This window comes from Nanorana parkeri, unplaced genomic scaffold (genome assembly GCF_000935625.1).
Source record: "Nanorana parkeri isolate BGI_ZX_2015 unplaced genomic scaffold, ASM93562v1 scaffold100, whole genome shotgun sequence".
NCBI classification, from domain to species: Eukaryota; Metazoa; Chordata; class Amphibia; order Anura; family Dicroglossidae; genus Nanorana; species Nanorana parkeri.
This window is the reverse complement of record NW_017306368.1, coordinates 452454-479771: the sequence shown is the minus strand read 5'-3', so window position 1 is coordinate 479771 and position 27318 is coordinate 452454. Positions and strand designations below refer to the sequence as shown.

The 27318-nt window shown below is 42.0% G+C and overlaps 1 protein-coding gene across 1 annotated transcript in view; it reads right to left on the bottom strand.

Annotated features, from left to right (window-relative positions):
• The window catches only part of BIRC6 (baculoviral IAP repeat containing 6), a 258916-nt gene that overhangs the window by 2431 nt on the left and 229167 nt on the right, over nt 1–27318 (bottom strand). The window contains exons 71-75 of the mRNA XM_018552891.1: nt 26798–27015; nt 25551–25712; nt 15234–15311; nt 13088–13276; nt 940–1074 (exon numbers count right to left, since the gene is read on the bottom strand). Of these exons, the coding sequence (XP_018408393.1) occupies nt 940–1074; nt 13088–13276; nt 15234–15311; nt 25551–25712; nt 26798–27015 (782 nt within the window). The remainder of the gene's footprint in view (nt 1–939; nt 1075–13087; nt 13277–15233; nt 15312–25550; nt 25713–26797; nt 27016–27318) is intronic.

Genomic DNA, 27318 nt, shown 5'->3' with positions numbered 1-27318 from the left:
CGAAGAAAAAAGCAAAAAAGTGGGGAAAAAAAAAAAAAAAGCAAAAAGGTGTGGACAGCTAAGGTTTTAAAGCGTTCGAGGGCTTGGCAGCGAAGCGGTTAAGACAAATGTGCAAAGCATTACAGTTCATTCTCTTTAAAATGCACCCACACCCTGTGTAGCAATGCCTATCATCTTCCAGCATGCTGCAGAGAGTGATTCTGGTTCCCTCTGTAGACGCAGTGGTCTCCCTGCAGAGGTTTGACACAAACACCCTTACTAAGTCAGAGCTAACGCCTTCTAATCCGCAGGAAGCATGAACTTTGCAGAGCTATAGGTAAGCAGGGGGGTGAGCCTCTTCAGAGATTACTGCTTCACCACAAAGAGCAAGGGACCTTCTCTACAGAATGCTGGCAGTGGGCAGGCTTTTACACTAAGGCTGTGGCTGCTTTCTAAAGATAAACTGTATGGGCTTGTTTAAACCATATGCCTGTGTCACATTGCAATGTAACCATTAATTTCAGTTTACCATTAGGAATTTTCCAAACCTGTTTAATTGCAGTGCAATGATGTGAAAAAGTCAGTTGAATTCAATGCGTTTCCCACATGAGTAGCATTTTCTGCCCTAAAAAATATGTTTTACCGGACAAAATGTGAAATGCTAGAAGTTCTGAAGCGGAGTAGTTTGTATCCGAGTTGCTCACATCAACCACCTGCATTTGTTTTAAGATGTACTGAAAGAATGATACATTTTCCTTGCTAGTTTTTAGCCTCTAACTCCCAGTCTTTCAACAACCTGCTTTACTCCAAGGAATATACGCATTACTGGTCTCTGCAGAAATAATTTGGAGCAATCTAGGAATCCACTCTCTAGGTTTAACCCATGTGTAGGTGCCAATAGAGGTGACCCTAATATGGATAGAATATTTCTCTTTTATGTAAAGCAAAACGTTAAGTTACCTTCAGAGCTGCTGCATGGTGAGACATCGTCCTGCCAACCCGTTTGTCGCTGCTGAACTGCTGAATATCTACTATCCAGTCTTCACACTGAGCCATGATCTCTGCTCTTTTCAAGTAAAAATGTTTATGAATCACCTACAACAAAAGAAATAAACAGTTATAACTATGTCCAGGTACAGCTGGATTTGAAGGGTCTAAAGTCCCACATATATCTGCAGTTTAGTCCACTGAATGATCTCCAAGGCAGGCAAGACTGATCTTTGACCAATTTGGCCATGTTCATGAATAGGTGCAGTAAGTGAACCTTGAACACCTTAAAGTGTATCTAAACCCCAAAATAAAAAAAAGTAAATTACAGCTTACCAATCCTTAAATGTGGTGGATACATTTGTTTTCTTTTTTTTTTCTAGACATGCATTTCTTTTGGGATTAGATATGCTTTAACTGCAAGTTGAGTAGGGTAAGTTATGGGTGGCTTCTAGTGCCTTATGCGAGGCATGGACATATGGGAGCAGACCCAAAAGTGTTTTAGACAGAAGTGTCCAGATCCGGAGGGAACCAGAATTTCGAACAGTACCCAACAAAACAGTAGGTAAGGACATGAAGCACAATCATATTGCATTTTGGCACAATTAGGTCTAGAACAGTAATCCCCAGACATACAGGCCTGAGCCGAACAGCCTGCGTGAACTGGAACACAGAAGGCTAGTCACTGCCAACTGCAAGCCTGTCACAGAGAACACTACTATAAATAATGAAATGGGAACCTGTGCTGATTGGGTGACTGAACAGCCTTGAAGGATTTCCACATATGGCCTGAATCTGCCAGTAGTTGCAGACGACTGTAGAATATCAGAAAAAAAGATGGGAAAACCTGTGCTTGTTAGCATAAATGTACCAGCGCTCATTGGCTAACGGGAGAGTGCCAGGGTTTAACACAGGGGTAGGCAGCCTCAGCACTCCAGGTGTTGTAGAACTACAAGTCCCATTAGGCACTGCAAGACTGACCGCCACAGGCATGATGAAATGTAGTTTCAGCACAGCTGGAGTGCCGAGTTTGCCTATCCCGGTTTATCATATCCTGCATGAATATATCAGCAGGTTTTTACTATAATAATTTAAAAAAAAATCTTCTAAATGAACGGCACAGCTGAAGAAAACACAGCCACTCTGAGGATACTAGCAAAGGACTGAGGTATGATAATGGATAGGATTAACCTATGCTGGCTAACCCTTTTTTGTTGCCAGTGTCCATTTCTCCTGTAGGCAGCAGTAATACCCAAAGGTTTAAGACTTTGTGTCCCTCAAATGGACAAGAAAAAGAGAAAAGGCGAAAACAAACTTCTATGTACACGAGAAAAATCACCCTGTACATGGTGTACAGTGTTTTATAGGCATATACTACATATGGAGACAGGCGACATGTCTTGCACAGACATAAATGGATTAAATAAAAAAAGATATTGCTATATGGTTAGATTAGCAGTGAACCGATAATATAACCCATAAAAAAATGGAAATTATGGCACGCACATACACAAACATGAAAAACATTGATTAATGCACTGCGGATGAACAAATAGATTGATGGCCAGCATTGCTCTTGTGAAAATCAATCTGCAAAGGTTGTGTTCATCCTTATCTGAGCTCATTGCCCATCTTGGAACATTACCGTTTGCCTTTCCCAGTTCAGCTCATCAGCAGAGTCTCTTTACACCCATTTTTGTGAAATATAGGAGCTGCCAACCTCCTTTTCAGAAGCACTTACCAAGATTCCATCCAGAACATTGAATCACAGCGAGTCATTTTTGTTTGACACTGATCAACAGAAAGATTTGTGTAAAAAAAAAACGACCTCTACAAAGTGATTTTAATTACCTGATTAAAAAACACCGATAACTTGCATAAAAGTGAATACCCATTCAAGTCAGCATTTAGTAGATGCACCTTTGGCAGTAATTGTGTGAAAATGTCCCCATCAGCTTTGCACATCTTCACACTCTATGCAAAATTGCTCCAGCTCTGTCAGGTCCAGCCACATATTCTCTATTGGATTGAGATATGGACTTTGAGATTGCAAGACATCACATTTTTTGTTTGTTCTTTTTTACCACCATGCTTTATGGTAGGGATGGTGGGTTCATAATGGTGTGCAGTGTTTGGCTTATGTTATTTTGATCAGATCAAACCACAGAACCTTTTTCCAGCTAATTTGTTTTTCTCACCTGCCTTCTGGCAAACTGCAGGAAAGATGTCAAGCGAGTTTCAGTTAACAGTGGCTTTCATTATTCCACTCTCCCGTAAAGTCAAGCCTATAAGAGTTTTTGTAGAAATAATCTCTACAATCAAAGCAAATGGGTCTTGTAACTCTCTCAGATATGTCTCAAAGCGGCCTCCTTCACTAATCTACTTGCATGGCCACTCACTTTTGGTCAATGGCATGTTTCTGCTGGATTTACAAATGTTTACATACATCTTTTACAGTAGCTGTAACTAGGGTTTTCACCCGGACAGTCCGGTTTTTGGAGTCTTGTGCCCGGGTGTCTAGCCAACGGGCACCCGGACACAAGACACTCAGTGCTGACAACGGCACTTAAAATTTTATGGCAGATGCAGTTGCCGAGATCCTCGGCAAGCACGATCTTAGGCAGCCGCATAGGCTTGAAACCGGATCCCGGCCGGGTGAAAAACCAGCTGCAGCAGCGCAGCGTCAGGCTGGATTTTCCTGCAGAGACTCACAGCACGGCTATCCCTGGAGGGCGGATTCCAACACAGCAGCGACAGCTCCGGGTGGAAGCTGCCAGGATGGACATCACACGGATGATAGCCACGCCCCCCATAGTAAGAAGTCAACACAGGGGATGCCCAGGGTACCGCTCACTCTGCAGCTGTGTGGTATGTATACTGATGCCACATGCAACTGAAATGCCATTATCTGAAGATCTACTGCACGTAGACCTGTAGCAGTGATTTATTTATAATAATGCTCTATAACAATAAAATGTCATAATATGTCCCTTTATGTTTTATTACGCCACACAGCCAGCAAAATATAAGTGGTGTGACGCCTTTAAACGTGGTGTATAAAAAGAAAAACGTAAAATATTGCAACTACTCCTTAGAATCTTCCTTGCAATCTTTTTTTTTTTTTCTCCAGGATTTCCCCCCCTTAATGTACACATGGTAATCTTGCTAAAAACAAAACTTTCTGTCTCTAATGGAGGAAGCTATGACTGCCACACAGGCTGGACTGCAAATGTGTTTGCCTTTGTGAGGGGGGTGATTCCAGAAGGAAGATAAAATTATACATGCTTTTGGTTCAGCTTACAGGAAGTGACAAGGAGACTGAACTTCTTGCAAGACCAACAGGTATTTTCTGTGTTTGCTGAAAAATTTCTTGTCTGAAAAAATGGAAACTCATTCTGCCTCCACATCTGAAGACTTAACAGTGATGGCTAACATTTTTGAGCCTGTGTGCCCAAACTGCAACGAAAATCAACTTCTCAAAGTGCCAACACCAAAAATAAGTTTGGTCTTGTGTTTTAGTTTGGGCATTAGGGTTTTAAAAATGTTCACGTCCACTGAGCCCTCCTCCGGCTCTTCCACAGCACCCACCACCTGTGTGTGACCCCTCCGTGCCCACCTCTCTACGGTCCCACCACCACCTGTGTCCACTGACTTCTCTCTTGCCCCACCATCTCTGTGTGCACTGACCCCCCCGGCTCTTCCCCTGCCATTGTGTCCATCTCTCTCCTGTCCCACCATCTGTGCCACCGCTCACTTGATCATCCTTAAAAAGCAGCGCTCACCTAGCCGATCCTCCTGCCGCTGCCAGCCTTGGGCACTCTAAACTCACACAAATTAGGCAGCTTGCTAGCACCTAGGCTCGTATGCCACCAGAGGGGTCTCTGCGTGCCCTCTGTGGCACACATGCCACAGGCTCGCCATCACTGACTTATAAGCTGCAAAACATTACCATTTTTGTTCTAGTGTTTAGTTATGCTTTAAAGATAACCTGTCAGGGTGAAAACACAAAACTCTAAGGCTTCACTACAAAACCAGTTGCACATTTGTCAGCAAGTTAAAAGGTGGTTCCCATTTCTATCCTGAAACATTTCACTAAACATGTTAAACAATTTTTTTCTTAACCTTCCAGATCTTGGTTTTAGTGCTTGAAGGGCATCTACAGCAAAAGCCTTTCCTTGAAACAAAGATTGTGACATGACTGTTCAACAGCCATTCATAATGTGCAACAATGTGACTTTGTGCAAGCTTACTTTTACACTTCTAAGCACATTAAAATCTCTCCTGTACATTTGTATGAGGAGACACGCATGGAAATGCAATAGGGAGGAGGGGAAAAAAACAACCTGGACGTCCTTTCTTATGCAGTATACTAATAAAATAAAACCGCATGTCTGATTTTAATGCAGAGTAGTGACCCTGATGATGAGTCTGGACATAAATCAGTGAAAAGACTACTTATTTTTAGATCCATGGGATAAATGTGTGCCCTTTTCAAAGTCAGACTTGACAAGAAAAGTAAAATAGAAGGGTTATGTGATTGCGGGAAGCAGAATGAAAGGAATGAGTAAATATCTGTTATATTGGCCTCATCTCCTCTGTGGAGAAATGCAATAGACTACTGCACTCTGAAGGGAGAAACCTGTGCATAAGTCATTGTGGTCTAAACAGACTGCTGCATTAGTATTGTATATCCATAAGCTGTATATATACCGAGATTTATTTATATTAACCTCATTAGTAGATATATGGATAGCTGTTATAATGCAGACTCCCACATCACATCTCTAACCTCAAACTTCTTTTTTCCATTTCTGGATCGGAAAGGTTCAGCAACCCCGGTTTTTATTACTGCCCTTGTCCATGCTGGGAATATTCACTCTATTTGTACTAGTGACCATTACTCCCTGCCATATCTATGGGACAGAAAGTGAAAGGAAATCTCCCTATGACAGTTTGCAAAAAACAGTCCGTCCCCCACACACACAAAAACATAAGGGGTTTTTAACTATTCCCAACTCCATTTAAAAATTAAAAAAATGTTGGCTTTAAATATACTTTACTAGACTAAACAGATTTACAACTTTGGAATTAAAAGCAAAAATCACTTTTAGGAACATAAAAATTAATAACACCAATTCCTTTTAATGGAAACAGAAATCTAACCTAGAGCCTATATATGTATATTAAAAACCTATTTTTCTCAATGGGGGATTCTGCCAATGTATCTGAGAGCTGCCCCAACCAGCTGCACACAAAAAGTTGATTCACAGTTCAGCAGTTGCTGGTTGCCAAGTAGTCACCAAATATTTTAATGTGGCTACTTTAAAAGAGACTAGGACAGTGTTCATTCTGTCTAGATTCCATGTTCAGAAGAGCATACGTAATGGAAGTGTTTCCTCTTTACTAAAAGACCATTTTTTAAAAGAGTTGCATCTGTAAGACTCTCACTTGTGACAGTACTTAATGCATATTTTGTGGGGTACAAGAACTGCATTATGCGTGCAGTGTATATAAAACATAGACTTTGGCTCTATTTAACCAAAGCCTTTTAAGCCACACCAACTGTGCAGCACAGTATGGCCACGTACATTGTTTGCCCTGCTGATTTTCTATCTTTAGTGTGCTCAAGGACTTTTGCAATACTAGTAAATTTTAGCCCAGAGGTACTTGCTCGTTTACTCACTTCCAAAGTACCCCAGGAGCCCTCCGGGTTTTATGATGTTATAATTTTACTGTAATCCTGGGTACCATGATACTCTCTGAATACTCCAAACACGGCCCGTAGAAAGTACAGAAGTAATCACTTACAGTATGGCAAGTACAGAGTACAGAACATTCATATTATGTAGGAGCAAAACAAGTGAGGGTAAAAGAGCCACATGGACATGTTGATGTATACTTTGAAAAAATTGTGGTTCCCATTTCACATCCATGAAAATTGGTTGACACACAGGGAAACTACTAGTGGAGATGGACAAATTCTGCAGATAACGTTTAAATGTATACTGCACTCATGACAATCATTGCAACGCTGCATTTACACAACTACTAACTTATGGTTGCAGGTAAATGGATCCACCAATCTCCAGTCTAATTCTATTAAAGATGTAAGTGAACAGATCCATTGCCATGTGTTCAATAAATAGCAATTCTGATCAGTCATAGATGCAGAACTAAATACACTTGAAAGAGAATGGATTTCACAAAACTGTTGATATGTTCCTATATATATGCCTACATTCTTTGCTAGTTAGGCCTTCCCTTGATTTTACTTTATTGGCATGTATTAGACTGTAATTGTATATCAAGTTCATCTAAATGCGTTGGACTATTTTTTTGCTAATTGTTATGTCGGTAATAAGTCATTTTCATTCTCCATTACAGAGAAGTATGCAAGCTGCTAATAAAGGAGTAAAGTGGAAATTAGTCCAATTAACTGAGATTTATGTAGGTACATTATAAATAGCTTTTTTGTCTATCAAGAAGGAAAAGCTTACCATATTTATTGCTAGTTGTAAAAAAACAAACAAAAAAAAACAAACTAGAAAGATACATCACTGTAGTCTTAAAAAAGGTATTAATATTTCACACTACTAATTCTGTGGTGGAGAGGGGCAAGAAGGTATCAATCATACCTCTGGGCTTCCGACACTCATGCACCTTTAGACTCAATTAGATATGGGAAAATGGCCAAGAAAATGTATTGCTAATGTCAAACTAACTTCAGTGGTGCATAGTTGGGAACATTCACTAGGTCAGAAAGAGTAAATAAAATATATAATATATAGATATATGCACACACACACACGCACACTATATATAGATATACACACACCAAAAAAAATTAAAGGAACACTTTGAAAACACATCAGATCTCAATGGGGAAAAATATCATGCTGGATATCTACTGTATACCGGACTGGGTAATGTGTTGGGAACGAAAGGATGCCACGTCGTTTGATGGAAATGAAAAATTATCAACCTACAGAGGGCTGAATTCAAAGACACCCCATAAATCAAAGTGAACATATGATGCAGCAAGCTAATCCATTGTGCTGAAAATTCATTGCAGCAACTCAAAATGGTACTCATTAGTTTGAATGGCCCCCACGTGCTTGTATGGATGCCTGACAATGTCGGGGCATGCTCATATGAGACGAGGCATGGTGTCCTGGGGTAACTCCTCCCAGATTATTACTGAGCTCCTGAACAGACTGAGGTGGGTGCAACCTGGCGGCGTCGGATGGACCGAGACAATGTCCCAGAGGTGTTCTATTGGATTCAGGTCAAGTGAGCGTGGGGGCCATTCAATGCTATCAATTCCTTCATCTTAATAAAGGAGTAAAGTGGAAATTAGTCCAATTAACTGAGATTTATGTAGGTACATTATAAATAGCTTTTTTGTCTATCAAGAAGGAAAAGCTTACCATATTTATTGCTAGTTGTAAAAAAACAAACAAAAAAAAACAAACTAGAAAGATACATCACTGTAGTCTTAAAAAAGGTATTAATATTTCACACTACTAATTCTGTGGTGGAGAGGGGCAAGAAGGTATCAATCATACCTCTGGGCTTCCGACACTCATGCACCTTTAGACTCAATTAGATATGGGAAAATGGCCAAGAAAATGTATTGCTAATGTCAAACTAACTTCAGTGGTGCATAGTTGGGAACATTCACTAGGTCAGAAAGAGTAAATAAAATATATAATATATAGATATATGCACACACACACACGCACACTATATATAGATATACACACACCAAAAAAAATTAAAGGAACACTTTGAAAACACATCAGATCTCAATGGGGAAAAATATCATGCTGGATATCTACTGTATACCGGACTGGGTAATGTGTTGGGAACGAAAGGATGCCACGTCGTTTGATGGAAATGAAAAATTATCAACCTACAGAGGGCTGAATTCAAAGACACCCCATAAATCAAAGTGAACATATGATGCAGCAAGCTAATCCATTGTGCTGAAAATTCATTGCAGCAACTCAAAATGGTACTCATTAGTTTGAATGGCCCCCACGTGCTTGTATGGATGCCTGACAATGTCGGGGCATGCTCATATGAGACGAGGCATGGTGTCCTGGGGTAACTCCTCCCAGATTATTACTGAGCTCCTGAACAGACTGAGGTGGGTGCAACCTGGCGGCGTCGGATGGACCGAGACAATGTCCCAGAGGTGTTCTATTGGATTCAGGTCAAGTGAGCGTGGGGGCCATTCAATGCTATCAATTCCTTCATCCTCAAGGAACTGGCTGCATACTCTTGCCACATGAGGCCGGGTATTGTCGTGCACCAGGAGGAACCTAGGACCCAATGCACTAGCGTAGGGTCTGACAATGGGTCCAAGGATTTAATCTCGATACCTAATGGCAGTCAGGGTGCTATTATCTAGCCTGTAGAGGTCTGTGCGTCCCTCCACGGATATACCTCCCCAGACCATCACTGACCCACCTCCAAACCGGTCATGCTGAACGATGTTACAGGCAGCATAACGTTATCCACGACTTATCCAGACCCTTTCACGCCTGTCACATGTGCTCAGGGTGAACCTGTCACATGTGCTCAGGGTGAACCTGTCACATGTGCTCAGGGTGAACCTGTCACATGTGCTCAGGGTGAACCTGTCACATGTGCTCAGGGTGAACCTGTCACATGTGCTCAGGGTGAACCTGTCACATGTGCTCAGGGTGAACCTGTCACATGTGCTCAGGGTGAACCTGTCACATGTGCTCAGGGTGAACCTGTCACATGTGCTCAGGGTGAACCTGTCACATGTGCTCAGGGTGAACCTGTCACATGTGCTCAGGGTGAACCTGTCACATGTGCTCAGGGTGAACCTGTCACATGTGCTCAGGGTGAACCTGTCACATGTGCTCAGTAGCTCTCACCAACTCCTCTGTGACACTCTTCCATAGGCATATTCCACCTCCAGCCCAGCTTCCATCAGGTTCCTTTCCAGTAGCATCTAAGTTCTCTGGGCCCCCAGCATCTGCCACATGCTGAGGCCTAGACCAGACACCCTGTAGCACACAGACCTCCTCCCAGGGAGGACCCCAGGGGAGAGAGTTCTGGAAGGTGTCCTCAAACCTTTATCACCTTCCTCCAGCCATACATCTGAGTCAGCCTGCTCAGGGATTGGTAAGAGTGAGATGCATAATCACAGTCTAAGGATGGATCCTCCCTGTGGCTGAGGCCCCAACCCAGCAACAGGGGGAAGCAATCAATCCACCAGACTCAGGGAATCCTGCAGAACTCAGAGCAATCAGCGTCCAGACTGCTTACAGTCCAGATATACACTAAATTTAGTAGTGACATAGCAGAGGGTGCTACACGCACATGAACTTTAATGGCATCCCAGTCTTAGTCCATAGAGTTCAATATTGAGTTGGTCCACCCTTTGCAGCTAGAACAGCTTCAGCTCTTCTGGGAAGGCTGTCCACAAGGTTTAGGAGTGTGTCTATGGGAATTTTTGACCATTCATCCAGAAGCACATTTGTGAGGTCAGGTAATGATGTTGTTTCGAAGAACCACCTGCACTCCTTACGGTCTGCAACCTTCCAATGGCGGTGGTGCTCTGGTGATCACACGGATGGCGCCGTGCAAAGCTCAGAATAGTCTCAACAGGTCACTGGCGCACACACAGATGAATTCAATATCTCTTAGATATGTTTATTTAAAAATGTCACATGTCATTAGAAGCTGAAGCTAGCGTTTCAGGGACCCTTCAATTAAACATGTTGTCACTGTGTCGCTCTGATGAAGGGTCCCTGCGAGGCCCCGACACGCTACCTTCAGCTTCTGACATGTCGTAACATTTTTCAATAAACATATCTATAGAGATATTGAATTGATCTGTGTGTATGCCAGGTACTGATGTTGGGCGAGAAGGCCTGGCTTACAGTCTCCGCTCGAATTCATCCCAAAGGTGTTCTATCGGGTTGAGGCCAGGACTCCGTGCAGGCCAGTCAAGTTCCTCTGCCCAAAACTCGCGCATCCATGTGTTTATGCACCAAACTGTTCCCACAAAGTTGGGAGCATGAAATTGTCCAAAATGTCTTGGTATGCTGATGCCTTAAGAGTTCCCGTCACTGGAACTAAGGAGCCAAGCCAAACCCCTGAAAAACAACCCTACACCATAATCCCCCCTCCACCAAACTTTACACTTGGCACAATGCAGTCAGGCAAGAACCGTTCTCCCGGACAAACCCAGACACGTCCATCGGATTGTCAGAGAAGCGTGATTCATCACTCCAGATAACACGTCTCCACTTTTCTAGAGTCCAGTGGCGGCATGCTTTACACCACTGCATCCGACTCTTTGCATTGCACTTGGTGATGTAAGACTTGGATGCAGCTGCTCAGCCATGGAAACCCATTCCATGAAGCTCTCTACGCACTGATATTGTGCCAATCTGAAGGCCACACGAAGTTTGAAGGTCAGTAGCCATCGACTCCTTGGCGACTTGAGCCTGATGAAGGGACCCTGCAAGGTCCCAAAAGCGCTTGTTTTTCAACTGACAATCTGTTCAATAAAATGAACAATTGATTATCCTAAAAAGGTTTTGGTGTGCTGATGACATTCTTCTCTACCAAACTTATGTTGAACTGTAAGGTATACAGAGCTCAAGTCTAGGTCTTGAATACTTGCAAACCGGCTGCTGGTAGCAGGACAAGTTCAGATAGCAGGTGGCCAGCTCACTGAAGGGGGGCATCCAAGACCAACCAGGGAGGATCCCCACGTCAGAAGCAATAAAGATCAGTGGGGCTAATGTGTTCTCATACAAATGGTGGAAAGAAGAGTGTGTTACCTGTAGATCCTCAAATCATCTCCAAATTCATGCTGACCCTGTCCTTCCTTGAGAAGAGTTGCAAATTTTGCTCCAAGCTCGCCCCCGTGATAGACTACAATCCCACATTTAATATTAATCTGTATCGAGATAGCAGTCCATCATGGGAGCGAGCTTGGAGTGGTGGCTACTTCACAACACACACAGGGAACATGAGGAACATGAACAGTCACTCTCCAGAACGAAGGAGTGCGTCCGCACAAATTCAGAGATGATTTGAGGATCTATAGCAGGGGTATCCAAACTCGGGCCCTCAAGCTGTGGTGGAACTACAAATCCCATGAGGCATTGCAAGATTCTCACAGCCACAGGCATTACTCCCAGAGAGAGATGCATCATGGGATTTGTAGTTTCACCACAGCTGGAGGGCCGGAGTTTGGTTACCACTGATCTATAGCTTTGTGATACACAAATAAGCTACATTTTTGTTAAGGTACTTTAAAGCCTTTTTAAGATTGAACTCCTGAGTTTAGTTTCACTAAGATAAATTGCATTGTTTTTGAGAGTGCAAATGATGTCAGCTAGATAATTCGACAGAAAATATGAATTGTGACTGGATACTGAAAAAAAAAAGTGACCACTCTTTATTCTTATTATCTATAAATTTTCTCCAATACTAAAGTAGTTATTTGTGAAATAAAACAGTTACCCAACAATCCTACGATATTGGGAGATGTAATTTAATTTAGTGCCTGCATCTTTAAGCCTGTGGATCTATGTGCCATAAAATGTATTCCTATCAAATCCAGTTCACAAAAGGCAGGCAGCTGGAGAGACTAGCACTTTGTAAAAGTCATTATCTGCTTGCAGTGAGCAATTGCCTCACCGGCCAGGCTATGTTCATCTGGATTTATCTTACTTTTCCACCTTTCTGAGAAAGAGGACAAGGGTGTCAGGCACACTTGTACAACTTATTCAGACAATAAGCAGTGCAGATGGCAACAAAATAAAGAGGACTAAAGTGTGCTGGCCACTGTACTCTTCATTTACTTACAGGAAACAGGGCACAGTGGTAAAAGATGCAACTTTTAGCGCATTTTCACCGAGCCAGCATTAATATAAATTGAAGCCATACATGGAAAGGACCACTAGCCTGAACTCATAAAAAATGCACGCTCATTTAACAATGTAGCCTGAAACAACAAATTCTATAAAACAGGCAGAGAGGGGTGGGTTGTTGAATCCCCCACCAAAATACATTTCTATAATCTGTTAAACAAAAAAATAGATATTAAAACCCAGTGGAAACAAACCTCTTTAAAGCACGGTGATGGGTTTCTAATTTGTTCTAGCATGGCCCATTTGACTGTTGCTTGCCTGATATTCCCATCATACTCCCTGGAGCTCTGAGTGCCACTTGGTGTGCCCCTTGATCTCTCATATCCTGGCTCATTGAAGTAGGGCTCGGACACAAGAATAAGGGACTGGACAGACACCAATACCTGTAAAGAGTAAGAGGATAAGTATTTGTTAAAGATAATTACAGCATGGTTTAGACTCACAAATAAACAGTACCAACGTCCTTTTTTAGCAATTCGATCATATGACAGCTGTTTTTTTTTTTCTTTTCTGTTCACACATGCTCCCGAAAAATGTAAAATAAATCAATTACGTTCATTAGAGACTGTGGACCTGTCTCCAATGAGTGAAACCTTAATTTTCTATGTGGAAAAATGTCCCCCCCCCGACAGTTACAAAAGGCTGACCCTGTGTAATTGAAATCTTGGATGGAGCTCTCCTATAGGGGCCTAACAACCTTTGCAGTCAAGAAGCCCTAGAACAGTGGTGGCGAACCTTGGCACTCCACCTGTTTTGGAACTACAGGTCCCATGAGGCATTGCAAGGCTCTGACAGCCACATACATAACTCCCAGAGGCAGATGCATGTTGGGATTTTTAGTTTTGGCACAGCTGGAGTGCCAAGGTTCGCCACCACTGCCCTAGAAGATACCAATAAGCTAAGCAGCTTCAAAAATCTTCAGTAAATCTTCTGTGTGCTCTCTACCCTCTTGCTGTCACAATGACGGGCTCGCCCTGAAAACAGCACAGGATAAAAAGGACAGCTATGAAAAATATTGGGAGCTTTCGCGGCAAGCTTTTTTTTTTTGCTTGTGCTCACCACATTAAAAAAATAAAAAGCTAAGTACAAAACTACTCTTCATTTCATTTACCTAAAAACAAAAACAATAAAACAGACACCATCTAAAAGAACAAAAAAACCCCATTAAAATAAAAAAATGTGTTGGGGGATTTTTGTGAGGAAAAAAAAGTTTCGACTTGCCAGAACAATGCTTTTCTTGGCGTACACTAAAGGGACAAAGGAATAAGTATTTATTTTACACCGAGTTATGCTGCTGGTCTCAGGTGATTGGACCAAGGCAAACAAAGCTGTAAGACAGTCTAGTATAACTCCTGCCACACATCATGCTCCAGTTTTGTAGCAAAGAAATAGTAGGACCGGATCATAAAAACAGAGAAGGCCCTTTGTCCCTTAATGTACTCCAATTAACTCAAAAATCCTGTTTACTGTAACACAAAGGTCACAGGAGAAAATAATTCTCATACACTGGGACATCCAAAAGCAGTCCAATTGAGTGGTGGACAGCACAGCAAACAAATTGCGAACAAGCTCATGAGAACCAACATGTGGCCAGTCATATAGCCACTTTGTGACGGGACGTACACTGTACGTCTCCCGTCACGAAGGGGTTAATAGAGTCGGTGCTTGGCTCTGTTATGCCTACAGCTGACCAGGACCCAATGTTTGTTTCTTTCCATCTCATTATAGCAAAATAAATATCAACAGATTACATTTTGGTTTGAGAGCCCTTTAGGGCCTGTTCACACGACATCTGTTTTGTGTGCTGACCGGCTCCGTACCCTGCTGCACTCAAAATGCATCCCAATGTATCCCTATGTGTTTTATGGGCTCCAGTTCTCACGTGCGCAGTCCATTCAGCTTACGACAGAAAAAATACTGCATGTCACATTTTGTCCGGTCACGCACGAACGCGCATGAAACGCAACGAAAACGCAACGAAAATGGAACGGAAACGCAACTCAATGCAGCTAAGGGGGGAAAAAAAGAAAAAATTGTATTCTTGCTCCACTTATTATGTCATCAACGTTGACAAAAAATTAACTGTTAGCATCTGGACCGAAAACGCATCAAAAACGCACTGCATCAGCAGCTCCACGTCTGCTGATCAGCACCTGTTCAGGACCTGATCTCATGTGAACAGGCCCTTATGGTCTCAAGCTTATCAAATTGTGTGTGGCATTTTGTGTGAATTGATGTAGTAGATAAATAGAAGACAGAGTTCTGTTGTATATTCTGAAAGAAGACACAAATAAAATTAGGAATACGCCATATCAACTATAAGGAAAGGTAAAGGCACACCTGCAAAAAACTTGATGTCTGTGGATTCCACTTCTCTTCTGGTCTTCCATGCCAGGTGTTTAGTATACTTAAACATACCTTTAAAAAAAAAAAAAAAAAATAGCAACATTACATCTGTGCATGTATTTTTTCATCTATTTAACTTAGATTGTTGCATATATGTAAAGCCCAATATTTTTTTATGGACAAAGTAGTTGCCACCCTAGAGATTTGCTCTTGCTCCCTGCTGAGTCACTAGGACAGTAACATTTAATCAGTGGGACACAGACAGCAAAGTAAAAAGAAACATGTTTGGGGTTTAGATAAACATAACAGCATAATGTATGTATGTTGTGTTATGTAATTAACAACAAAATAATATTCACATATATTAATCAATTGTGAGTCAAGGCAAAACATTAGCAGTGATACATAGTTTGAGACTGACTGTTAATTTCTACTGTTCAAAGCCCATTTCGTGTGCACCTTACTGTACAACTGGTAACAAATTGTTGAGTGCGTTTGTCGTTTGTTTTGCTTGACTGTTAAATAAATCCCCCAACCCCCTCTTCTGCTGATGAGAAACACTGTGCCAATAGATAACTTTAGCTCTGGCTATCTTAGGTGTCATGTATTTTAAGAGAATTGTTAAAATACAACAGTATAAATAAAGCACGTTTCAAAAATAGACACAGCTGCTTGGGCTGGATTACAGAAGTTGCAAACACTCACAAAAACTGTAGCTAGATCAAAGGAGCTTCGATGTGCTCTAGATTGGTGCTTGTTGATACAGTCTTTATAAAGCCCCTCCCAACTATGTAAGCAACGCAACTTGCACAGTAAAGATGCAAAGGCTGTTGGTATTATTGATAAAAGGTACACAATATTCATTAAAAAAATGTAAACAAATTTAAAGTCACAAAAATTAGGAGGGGCAGAAAAGGCTCGGAGCTGACTGGGAAGAGGAGGCAGAACATGCGATGATGAGAAATAGGAAGAGGAGAGATAAAAAAATAGAAGACATTGAGGCTTGCTTATGCCGTTGCACAGATGCATGTGAAAAAGCTATTGCACCTAGACCAAGAAAACGCTGGGAATATCACCCTCCGAGCTCTCGATTTCTTAAACATGGGAAGAGGAAGAGTCGAGGCTGGATTCAACCGGCCATTTCCACCACCAAGAAACATATTTAGAACCTTCTTTTGCTGCACCTGCAGGCCTCAGAATCAGTACAGAGGACTCGGAAGCCTCTTTTCCACTGCTACAAACAAATCATCCTGACCTTGACATTTTGTTAGACAAGGGCACTCTGCCAGAAGCTGGACAAGACAGTAATAACCCAGCATTTGATAAAATGTTAAGGTGCTATTACTCCCTTTGCCCTACTAAACGGGACACAGAATCCATGTTTTCGCACCTGGAAGACTTGCATTCAGGACTTGGCTGATCTCAACAAGGGTCTGAGACGTTTACATTAGCACCTGAAAGCCATGGAGACTACCACATCTACCCTTGTCACTGTGGTTATTGTGTTGCAGAATATCGTAGACACTCAGCGTGGTTATAACCTCTGGCATCAGACGGCCATGAGAATTGCCACTAAGGAACAACATATGACCGGGGGGCATGCCTGAGGCCACTGGACCCAGCAAGCTCAAGCTGATGGTGTCCAGCACCTTCAACACCTTGTTGGGTGCACCAGGTGACAGAGGAAATAAAGAATGCCAGGGTTCATAGAACTCCTGGCTTTTAGGACCCTAATATTTCCCAGCCAGTGTTATGTCAGGTTCAAGGCCTGAGAGACCCTTTAGTTAGATATAAGTATGGGAATTCTAAAGGTAATTGCTTGGCCCCTCTTATTTTGGTGTTTCACAGTAAAGGGCTGAAAACTTATGTACACAGGATTTCTGTTTTTTTTTCCTCCTCGTTTGTGTCACAATAAAAATAATTTAACACCTAAAAAGTGTTAGGCATGCTGTGTACATCACATGATACAAACACCCCATGATTCAATCTCCCTCAGCACACTACATAGTATGATGGTATTTTGTGTCCCACGTCCTGGAGGGGCGAGCCTTTCTTCTCACCTTTGGCCTTGTTGGTCCAGTGGCTGAGGAATGGAATTATATAACCCTATGTCCATCCCTCTATTGGATCTCTCTCTTGCAATGTGTGCCACTACCCTGGACACTGGTTGTATCCTGCCCTTGGTTCTGCCTTGGTGGAATATTCAAATCCTGCATAGATCACTCTGTACCTGGACATGTAGCATTAATGTAAACATTTTGATTTTATTGTTGTACATGCCATTTACTCAATTAGGGTTCACCCACATGCCCCAGATCCTGTGCTGCAAGATGTTACCTGGGGATGTGCTTTCCCCACCCTTCTGGAAGCTCTTTGTGGGGGCTACCACAACACTGTTTACATTACGTACACAAATAGGTGCCTGGGACATGTGATTGCTAAATCTTCTATCATACAGACTACATTACCTCCAAGGGCCCTACCCTCTTTCGATGTTCTTATGTACAGCACCAAGCCCTTCCCCACTCTCGAAGTCATGTGACTGTCATAAGAGGCATCTCTATACACATGAATTGACCATCTGCTGTCGGGAAAGGGGGAAGATTTGGATCCACAGGCACTTTATTGGTTGCAGTGGAGCACAAGATTCAGTATAACACAGGATTGGGAGAATTTGAAAAGGACATTTGTTTTAATGCATAAGAAGTGACTTTCAGTTTGTAAAGTGTGGAATATATTACACAGCACGGTGGATTAATTTTAAATAGCGCGGTGTATTCTGGTTTACAATGCATGTGAAGTCACTACTTTTTCACTGCAGCTATTACAATATTTAGGGAAGAATTAGGAGTGTGGATATTTGTGGGAAAGCTTTAGTCTGTATTGATTTAGAAAAAAAACTGTAAGATGAGACTAAAAAAAAAAAATTAAAAAAATTGGTAATTGGTATCAGCAATTGAGGAAAAATATCGGTACTTGTACTGGTCTGGGACAGTTGGTATTTGTGCATCCCTACTTTAAATGACATAGATTTCTGTATCAGTTTTAACAGACAGGGTGACATTGATAGAGTCCTTACACCTTTTGAGGCATTGTGCCTTCATAAAGTGGGCCTACACATCTCATTCCGCACCCAATACACTCCTATACATACGCTACTGGGAAAAGGAGTTAGGCCAACAGTTTTAGAACACAGACCTCTTAAAAGTGTTTAATCTTTCCCATAAGGCATATAAAGCTTCCCTCTCCCAAGACCAGAGTTAAAAATTCTTAAACGGTGATACAGATGCATTTGTGATATCCAAAAAAATCTTTCCATAAGCATCAAACCTTTGCTGAAGAAACAGGCACCATGTTGCACCCAAAAATCAGAGATTCAAGTTGTCTAAGCATCCCTCCACTCTGGAAAGTGGAGGCTCGCCCACATGCCAAGAAATACCTGGTTGTGGGAAATGGTAGGCTTTGAGTGCTAGATCCAGAGGGTGAACTAGGAACTAGACATTTAAGTTTCATTTTGTTCCAAATGCAAATATCAAAGACATTTCATGAATTCTGCATTTCTTGCTGGCTTCCATGTCTACTAGGAACCTGGCTTTGGGGGTCTTCATAAGGAAGTGGAGAAGCAAAATTAACGTTTTGCAACAGAGAAGGGGAAAATTTAGCAATCTATTCCTCTGGCTTCTTCTGCTGAGGAAGATGGGTGCTCTTGCCGTCAGTAAATAGTAACTACACAACAGTGTCTAGATACAATCTGAAGAGACGTTGACCCTTGAAGGCCATGCGGAACAAACAATTCAGATACAAGAAGTTTCCAGTCCAGCATCTCAACTAGGGTGCACATGCATGAGCACCGACAGGAGATACATGAGATGGCAAAAAACAGGAAGCATTTAGCAGCCTGGCACAGTTAAAATGAATAATTACAACCATTTGTCCATGCATACTCCATGGTACAACAATGTACAAACACAAATGGGCAGCAAATGCTACTACTGTAAAGGGTGAATCAGACTGCCACAATAAGGAGAAAATATATTATCAGATAGCTTAACCACAGATTGAAATTGGTCTAAATAATTTCTACTTCAGAAAGAAGAGAGTCTAATAACTGACCCGCAAAGAGATAATAAACTGAACCAGAGAAGCCCAGTGTGTCAGGCAGATTTAACAAAGGGGGGAATAAGATGGTAGTAACTAGAGAGATGGTAGTAACTAGAGAGATGCACTAATACCATTTTTTCAGACCAAGTATGAGTACCAATACTTTTCAAGTACCATACCAATAGCTTTTTTTTGTGTGTCTTATTATAGTTTACAGAATGCAGAATACAATCAGTATAGAGGACTACAAATCTCAGCAATACATCATACACAATGCAGAAATGCACCGACTATTGAGTACAAATCCCAGCAAGTTCACAGTAACAGATGTGTAGTTGTAGTGATTGTGACATACATAAGGTAGTTTTATAACTCATTATGGGAGATTGGATATGTTCCTTGGGAATGTACCCGAAGACAAACCTTGGCTGACAGGCAGTGCTCCTGTGCTCGTCTATGAAGGGTGTCTGTCCCTCTTCTAATAGCCTTTGCTCCTGCAGTAGTAGTAGTGCCATACACACACTGACCATCTCTACACAGCCGGCTCAGTCTGTGTATTTACTGGTCCTGGTCCCCTACGACCAGCAGGGCCAGCGCTGATTGCCGAAGTGGGGGAGATGTGGGGGAGATGTGTGGGCCCGAGCTGGTTGTAGTAGGGGGGAAGATGTGCAGGGTGGCGCTGGTTGCAGTAGTAGGGGAGATGTGCGGGCCGACGCTCGTTGCAGTAATGGGGAGATGTGCGGGCTGACGCTCGTTGCAGTAGAGGGGGAGATGTGCGGGCCAGTGCTGTAAACAGGTGCCGCAAGATCCCCAGAAGGTTGCCGTGAAGTCTCCAGCAAGCGCAGAACCACAGGCAAAAATTAAAAGGCATGTATCTGTGTTTAGTAATCGGGGCATTTTCACGAGTATGAGAACTCATGGCAATGCCCTGCATCGGCACAGGTACCGATACTAGTATCGGTGCATCCCTAGTAGTAACCCATAGGTCAGAGGTGGTCCCCAGAAGATGGCTGGACTAGTCAATAAGGAGCCCGCTTCGCACAACAGCCAAATGCAGTGTACTTGATTACTCAGAGTGTCCACCCTTCTATGTGCAAGAGAAAGGTGTGGAGGACCCAAACTAATCCCCACTGCTTATATGTACTACAATACCAAAGGCATTAAGGAGGCCTGTAAAACGGTCTTGGCCAGTACTGTACACTCTAAAGTACATAGAGTGACTATAGAGAAAGCTAGAAGTAAATCCATTGGCTCAGGGTGACGGGGTGAACACTGTTAACCAGTTGACATCCGCGGTGTTAAACCCCCTTCCCATCCAGGCCATTTTTCAGTATTCAGCGCTGCGGTACTTTGACTGACATTTATTCCGTCATGCAGCGCTGTACTAAAATTAATTTTATACCCTTTTTTGGGGACAGATAGAGCTTTCTTTTGGTGGTATTTATTCACCATTGGGATTTTTATTTTTTTACTATACGAATTTTTAAAAAAAAAAACAGTTTCCCCTATATTAAATGATAAAACATTTATTATTACCCAATTTTTTGGTAAAATATAAAAGACGGGGTCACGTCGGGTAAAAAGACACCAAACATGTCAAGCCTTAAAATTGCGTGCGCGCGCGCAAAACCTCAAAAAACGATAATACCCATAATTGGCCATAGGCGACGCTTTAAAAGCTGTTACCGCTCATCAGTTTAGTGTTATCAGTGATTGATGGCCCTAAAATGATTTCTCTCACTGCGACGTTCGCGGCGATATGTAACATGTGTAGCGCAATTGTAATTTTTGCGCGCTGGGGCACCGGACGCGTATTTACGTTTATAGGCGCGTAAAAGTGGGGGTGGGGGAGTTAAACATTTTGGGGAGTTTTTCCCCCTTTTTTTATATGTGACTTATTTTTTTATTTATATTTATTTTTTTGCACTTTTTGTTATTGCTATAGGGGGGATGACTATCTGACCCGATGCAGATAAAAATCTACAGCAGTTTAACAGTCAGAGTTCTATGAGCTTGTGTGCAGGGCTTTAGGCATGAATGGAAAAGGATCTGCCTGTCACACTATGCTACTAGATGGCAGCAGCCATACCAAACTGCATTACTGTTTACAATACAAGATAGCTCCTCCCAGCAGCCCCTGGCACTCCCAAGACCAGAGTTAAAAATTCTTAAACGGTGATGCAGATGCATTTGTGATATCCAAAAAAATCTTTCCATCAGCATCAAACCAGTCAATACAGAGCCCGCTTCGCACATCAGCCAAATGCAGTGTACTTGATTACTCAGAGTGTCCACCCTTCTATGTGCAAGAGAAAGGTGTGGAGGACCCAAACTAATCTCCCAGCAGCCCCCGGCACTTGGTAAATCTGTCACAGCCAAGCTTATACATCAATGATATGGCATTGATATGCATAGTGTTTATTGACAATCATACATTAGGTGTTCTGTATTTGTGACCTGAATTTTTGTGCTATGTCTCTTAATCAAGGAGGGATAGGACAACCCACACCAGGCAACTAGCAAAATCGTCACCACTCTGCCACTAAACAACATTCACGGTTGCCCCCACTCCTTTTCTCCTGTAGGCAGCAATATAACCTGACAGTATAAAAATCCTCAGAATTCCTATGTGGAAGATAACAAAAATAAAAATATATCCTACTCAAATTTGCTACAAAATTCAAGCCCCATCTGTCCTAAGAAAAAAATATTGTATACTATATTAAGGTAAATTACAAAATCTAAAAGCTATGCCACACAGAAGTGCCACATAGCTGAAATGAAAACTCTCCACGACCCAAGGCGATTCAGGAAGAAAGGCCTGGAGACTCAAGTGGTTAAATCTCTCAACCAATGTTTTGAATTATTATGTAATCCAAGATTTGGAGCTATGACAAACATTTTAGGACCAAAATCTTGATTATGCTAATAAAATCTAAATAATAATTAGGCACAAAAAAAAGGACTTTCCAGGGGTGACTAAGTGGCATCTCTTTCCCTGAGACAGCAAGTCTGTAAGCAGGTTTTAGCAAGCAGTCACCTGATGTACGTGCATCCTCAATAAAATGAAACTGTCACTTTGTCCTAAATGAGTGACAGATTCTTAAAGCTGGCCATACACCTATAGATTTTCTATGGTCAGATGGAAAAAGTCCAACAGATTCCGCCATCTACACTAAACTGTGTGGTTGGAGGAATCTACCGCTGGGCCAAGCTTCAGCATCTTGCTGTCAAAATACCTGAACAATGCCTGCATCCAATCAGACTGGTATTTTGACAGCAAGCGGGGCCGACTAACAAGATACTAAAGCTTGGCCCAGTGGGAGATTGCTCCATCCACACAGTTTAGTGTAGATAGAGGAATCTGTTGAACTTTTTCCCATCTAACCGTAGAAAATCTTTAGGTGTATGGCCAGCTTTGGTATTTTGCCTTTAACATAATATTGTTAATTATCTGCATTATATGACTACAGGTAGAGGGATGTTTAATCTTTTAACCCCTTAACCAAAGCATCACTGCTACACTTCAATTAAAAATCTGAATACACTGAAAAGATCTGAAAGTTTATAAATTTTACACTAAAATACAAATGAAATATATTGGAACGGAGCTGCCAAAATAGGGTTATTATATTTTACCAACATCTGCTTAGCACTGCAGAAACTACCCTTTCTGGCTGGATAACAGTCCCACAAGCAATGAAGATATTAAAGTGCCTGAACAGCAAGATTTCTATGGAAAACATCTCATGAGAGCTGCCACATGACCATAAAATGCCTTGGCAGCTTTACATTTAATTGGTTTGTTAAGCATTTAACTGCTAAGATAAACATGTGTGCCACTGTTGTAACCTGCACAGGTGCAGTTGAAACATTTCTAAATATAGCAGAACAATGCATTTTTCAGGTAAGGAAGTTCAAAGACAATTTGTAGGGTCAGCACATATACAGAGATGGTTGAAAACACCCAAGGAACCATGACACCACACCCCTAATAATTAAACCACAAACCAAATTCAATGGGGCTTTTAAGGGTTCACATCCGTACTTCTTGGGACATTTACACATGTATAAACCAACTAGTTAGTATTACAGAAATTGTAGCTGTTATGTATTAAAAATACATGATTTGTGAACAGAAAAGATCAGCAGATTAATAACATAATCCAAAAGGCAAAAAATTGACCCAAGGCATAACACCCCCCCGGATCCTGTTTTTTCCAAAATGGTATCTAACTGGATACACTGCATTATAATTGAATATTGCAATCATGTATTAGATATAAACTTCAGTCATATTATAAGTTCTGTTAAATATACTTTACAGGCTCTCTCCCAACTTCCTGAAAAAGCTGTGGCGAAACGTGTTGAAGGCTGGACTCACTGGACATTAACACAGGAAACAAAGATAAACATGATGGCAAACACTTATGAAATGATAGAAGCTTGTGAATGATCTCAAGGCAGTTGGGACCACAGTCGCCAAACAAACCATTGGTAACACGATACACTGCCATGGATTGATGTCCTGCAGCACCCGCAAGGTCCCCCTCCTCAAGAAGACACATGTACAAGCCTGTCTGAAATTTGCCAATGAACATCTAAATGATTCAGAGAAGGATTGGGAGAAAGTGCTGCGGTCAGATGAGACCAAAATTGAGCTCTTTGGAATTAACACGACTCGCCATGTTTGGAGGAAAAATCCTGCAAAACGGAAGGCACCAGATTCAGGACCCACGGAGGCAATGGAGACCAGATGGGAAGCATAATATTTGTAAACTCCCTGAACGAACATGTGAACCAAGAAACTGGACGCCAAGGGCCGCTGAAAGGGCCAAGGCTGAAATTTGACCCTCAATAGGACTCGAAGTTAATCCTTGATCTACCCCACGCTAAAGAAATGGCAAGAAATAGACACCAAAAGAACACGTGGAGAAACATTCAGGGACTCACACCAAGCAAAATATACTTTCCATGTGCGATGATATATTTTACGCAAAGTAGCCTAGCGGGCCTTGAGCTTAGTGGGGATCACTCCATCGGACAAACCCCTGTCTCTCAATAGCCAAGCCATTAAAGCCAGTGACTGTATGGAACCTTGAGAAAGGTCTGGTTGGAGAGAAAGATGACAGGGGGCATTGGCTACCAGACAAACCTCACCTGCGAACCACAAGCTCCACGGCCGGTGTGGAGCTACTAGTATAACAGGAATCCCCTCGTCCTCTATCCTGCTAAGATGATGTGGCAGAAATTGCGCAGGCGGAAAAGCCTATATTTAGAGTGGATGGGTCCCACGGAAATGCTAGAGAATCTGCCCACTGATCCTTGGTCTTGGCCACTAACTGGTCCACCTACCTGTTGAAATGAGACACCAAGAGATCCACATCTGGCGTCCCCCATTGCAGGGAAATCTGATGAAACACCCCCAGGTGGAGCAACCACTCCCCTGGAAAGATTGGCGACTGAGGTAGTTGGCTTGGCAGTTGTCGATCCCGGAAAAGTACACTGCCGCAACATGCCTTTTCACCCAAGAAAGAATCTTGGACACTTCCCTCGCCGCGGCCTTGCTTCTTGTGCCCCCTTAATGACTGATGTAAGCCAGCTGTGGCGATGTCAGTCTGGACCCTTACCAGAAGACAAAAGAATCGCCTGAAGTTGCAACACATTTATCGGAAGAGCCAATTCCTCCCACATCCACCGACCCCGAGTCAACCAGGAGCCCAAGAACAAACCCCCCCCCATCCGAGAAGGGCCCAGAAGGACTTTCCAGCCAGAAGAGCCAGGGAATGAGACCAGCAAAGTAAACTGACCCGCATCGCCTGACTTGAATTTTCCTGTCCAGCGACAAAGGAGTCTTGTCCCAATGTATGTCACAGAATGTCCCCCTGTAGGACACTTGTGTGGTGTTGTGTTAAACTGGGGCTATGGTCAGCCGGTGGGAGGTTGGCCACCAGCAGAGGTCACCCCCTAGGTCTTTTTTTCTGTTTTGTGCCAAGCGTTCTAATCCTGCAGGCAGCGCTATAACCCTGTGGTTCCATATCTACAATATTTGCTGTGTCCTTCAATGAATAGAAGAGAAATGTCACTTAACCATTGTGATAAGATGTGAATTTCCCAAAAATCGATTACATAAGCTTCCATTAATGTAACCATACAATACATTAATGTACAAAGATGCACATCAAACAATCACAAAAAAAAAACATTTACCTTTCCATCGTTGTAAAGGTTTGGATTAAAACGGACACTATGGCCACCTGTTGTCTCCAAATTTACAAGAGGAGGAGAATTAGGATAATCTTGAGGGAAGTAAACATCAAATTCAAAACACCCATTGGCATAAGGAGTGTCTGCTGGACCAGTTATCAAAACCTGGAGATGAAAATAGGAACAGCATTGAGTATAATAATTGCAACACAGAAAGAACAAGTGTTTATTAAAGTAAGCCTGTGAGGACAAAAAAAATAAAGCCGTCAATGATCACTTGTTTTTAAAGGTGTAGGCTCTATGACCATCATGAATAGCTAGGATAAGGATGAAATGCATACATAAGAGTCAGCAATGAGCGTGCCTATATTCCTGCCTTCACAGAATCATCCTCTAGGTTAAAAAAAAAAAACACACAAAAAAAAATACTAGCAAATCCTGATGTAAGCATTTCTTGCACTTTCACCCATCTGACTGGTAAGTGTAAGGTTCCGTCTTTATCATGACCACCTGACTTGCCTCTAGTGTTACACTAAGAAAATTTGTAACCCTCACCATTGCTTACAAGATCTTTGTTAAAATGCAACTCTAATTACAGGTGATGCTTCTGTGCACGTGTCTGGGAAAACCATTGCACCAATCGCATATACAGGATATGAGAATTTAGGGGGTGTTCCGTAAACAAAATTAAATATTAAAAAAAAACCCTAGTGTTAACAGGTTTGGCTGGTGGGTGTCTCCTTCTGCCACAAACATGAAAAAGGCTAGATAAACCACGTGGCCATTTTGTTCTTCTTTACCGACTTGTACTAGCCAAATTGGATGGTAAAATGTTAGGCTACAGATTTTCAGTTTATGGTCGGTGTACTGCAGATCTCTATGACATACTCATTTTCTGTAGGTTAGAAACAGCAATTTAAATGTGCTTTAGTCTTTAAACATCACAATATTTAAAATAATCATGGACTGAGCTGGTTGAAAAATGATTAGCCTTACAGTGACTGCATCCTATCAGATTCCTAAATATAAAAGTTAGCAGTGGGGATTCCTCCATTAATGCTAGGTTTAGGCTTACTTAGGCACTTGAAAACACATCGGTGTCTACAAACCTTTATCTCATAATGCTATGTATATATGCAATTCCACACAGACAAAACGGAAAGTACAAAAAAAACTACAAACTTAAGCAGAAGTAAAAACACACAGACACAGATAGCATGACAACATTTTATGCATAAAATCAGAATTACCTTCATAATGTCTAGTCTTTCTTCGTCACATCGGACAAAGACACTGGATGAAGATGACAGAGGCAACGAAGTAGAAAGTGTTACAGCCTCCTGGGCGAGACGCCGTGCTCGTGCAGCACTGTTTGCATCACTTGCATTTTTCACCTGAGACATGTAATGGTAATTTACTTTAAACATCAGTTTTCCATCATCATCTTCAGATACCATCTCAAAAGTATCTGTAATACATAGAAGAAAATATATTAGCCAAAGTTTTTTTTTCATCAAAACTGTTAAGCATCTTAAAGTAATAAGGCAGCTGTTAAATGTTGGCTGTTCTTTGCTCTGATCCTCCCTGCATACATTATTTAAAGGAGAACTATGAGGTGAGTGCTTTTCACTCACCTCCTTAGTTCTAGCCGACCTGTGACAATGAGACTTGTCACAGGTCGGCTTAGTAGATCAGCGCTGACTGGCGGAACGGACGGGGAGGGGGGCGTTTACAGCTGGCTCTGCCTCTAGATAGGCAGAGCCAGCTGTCA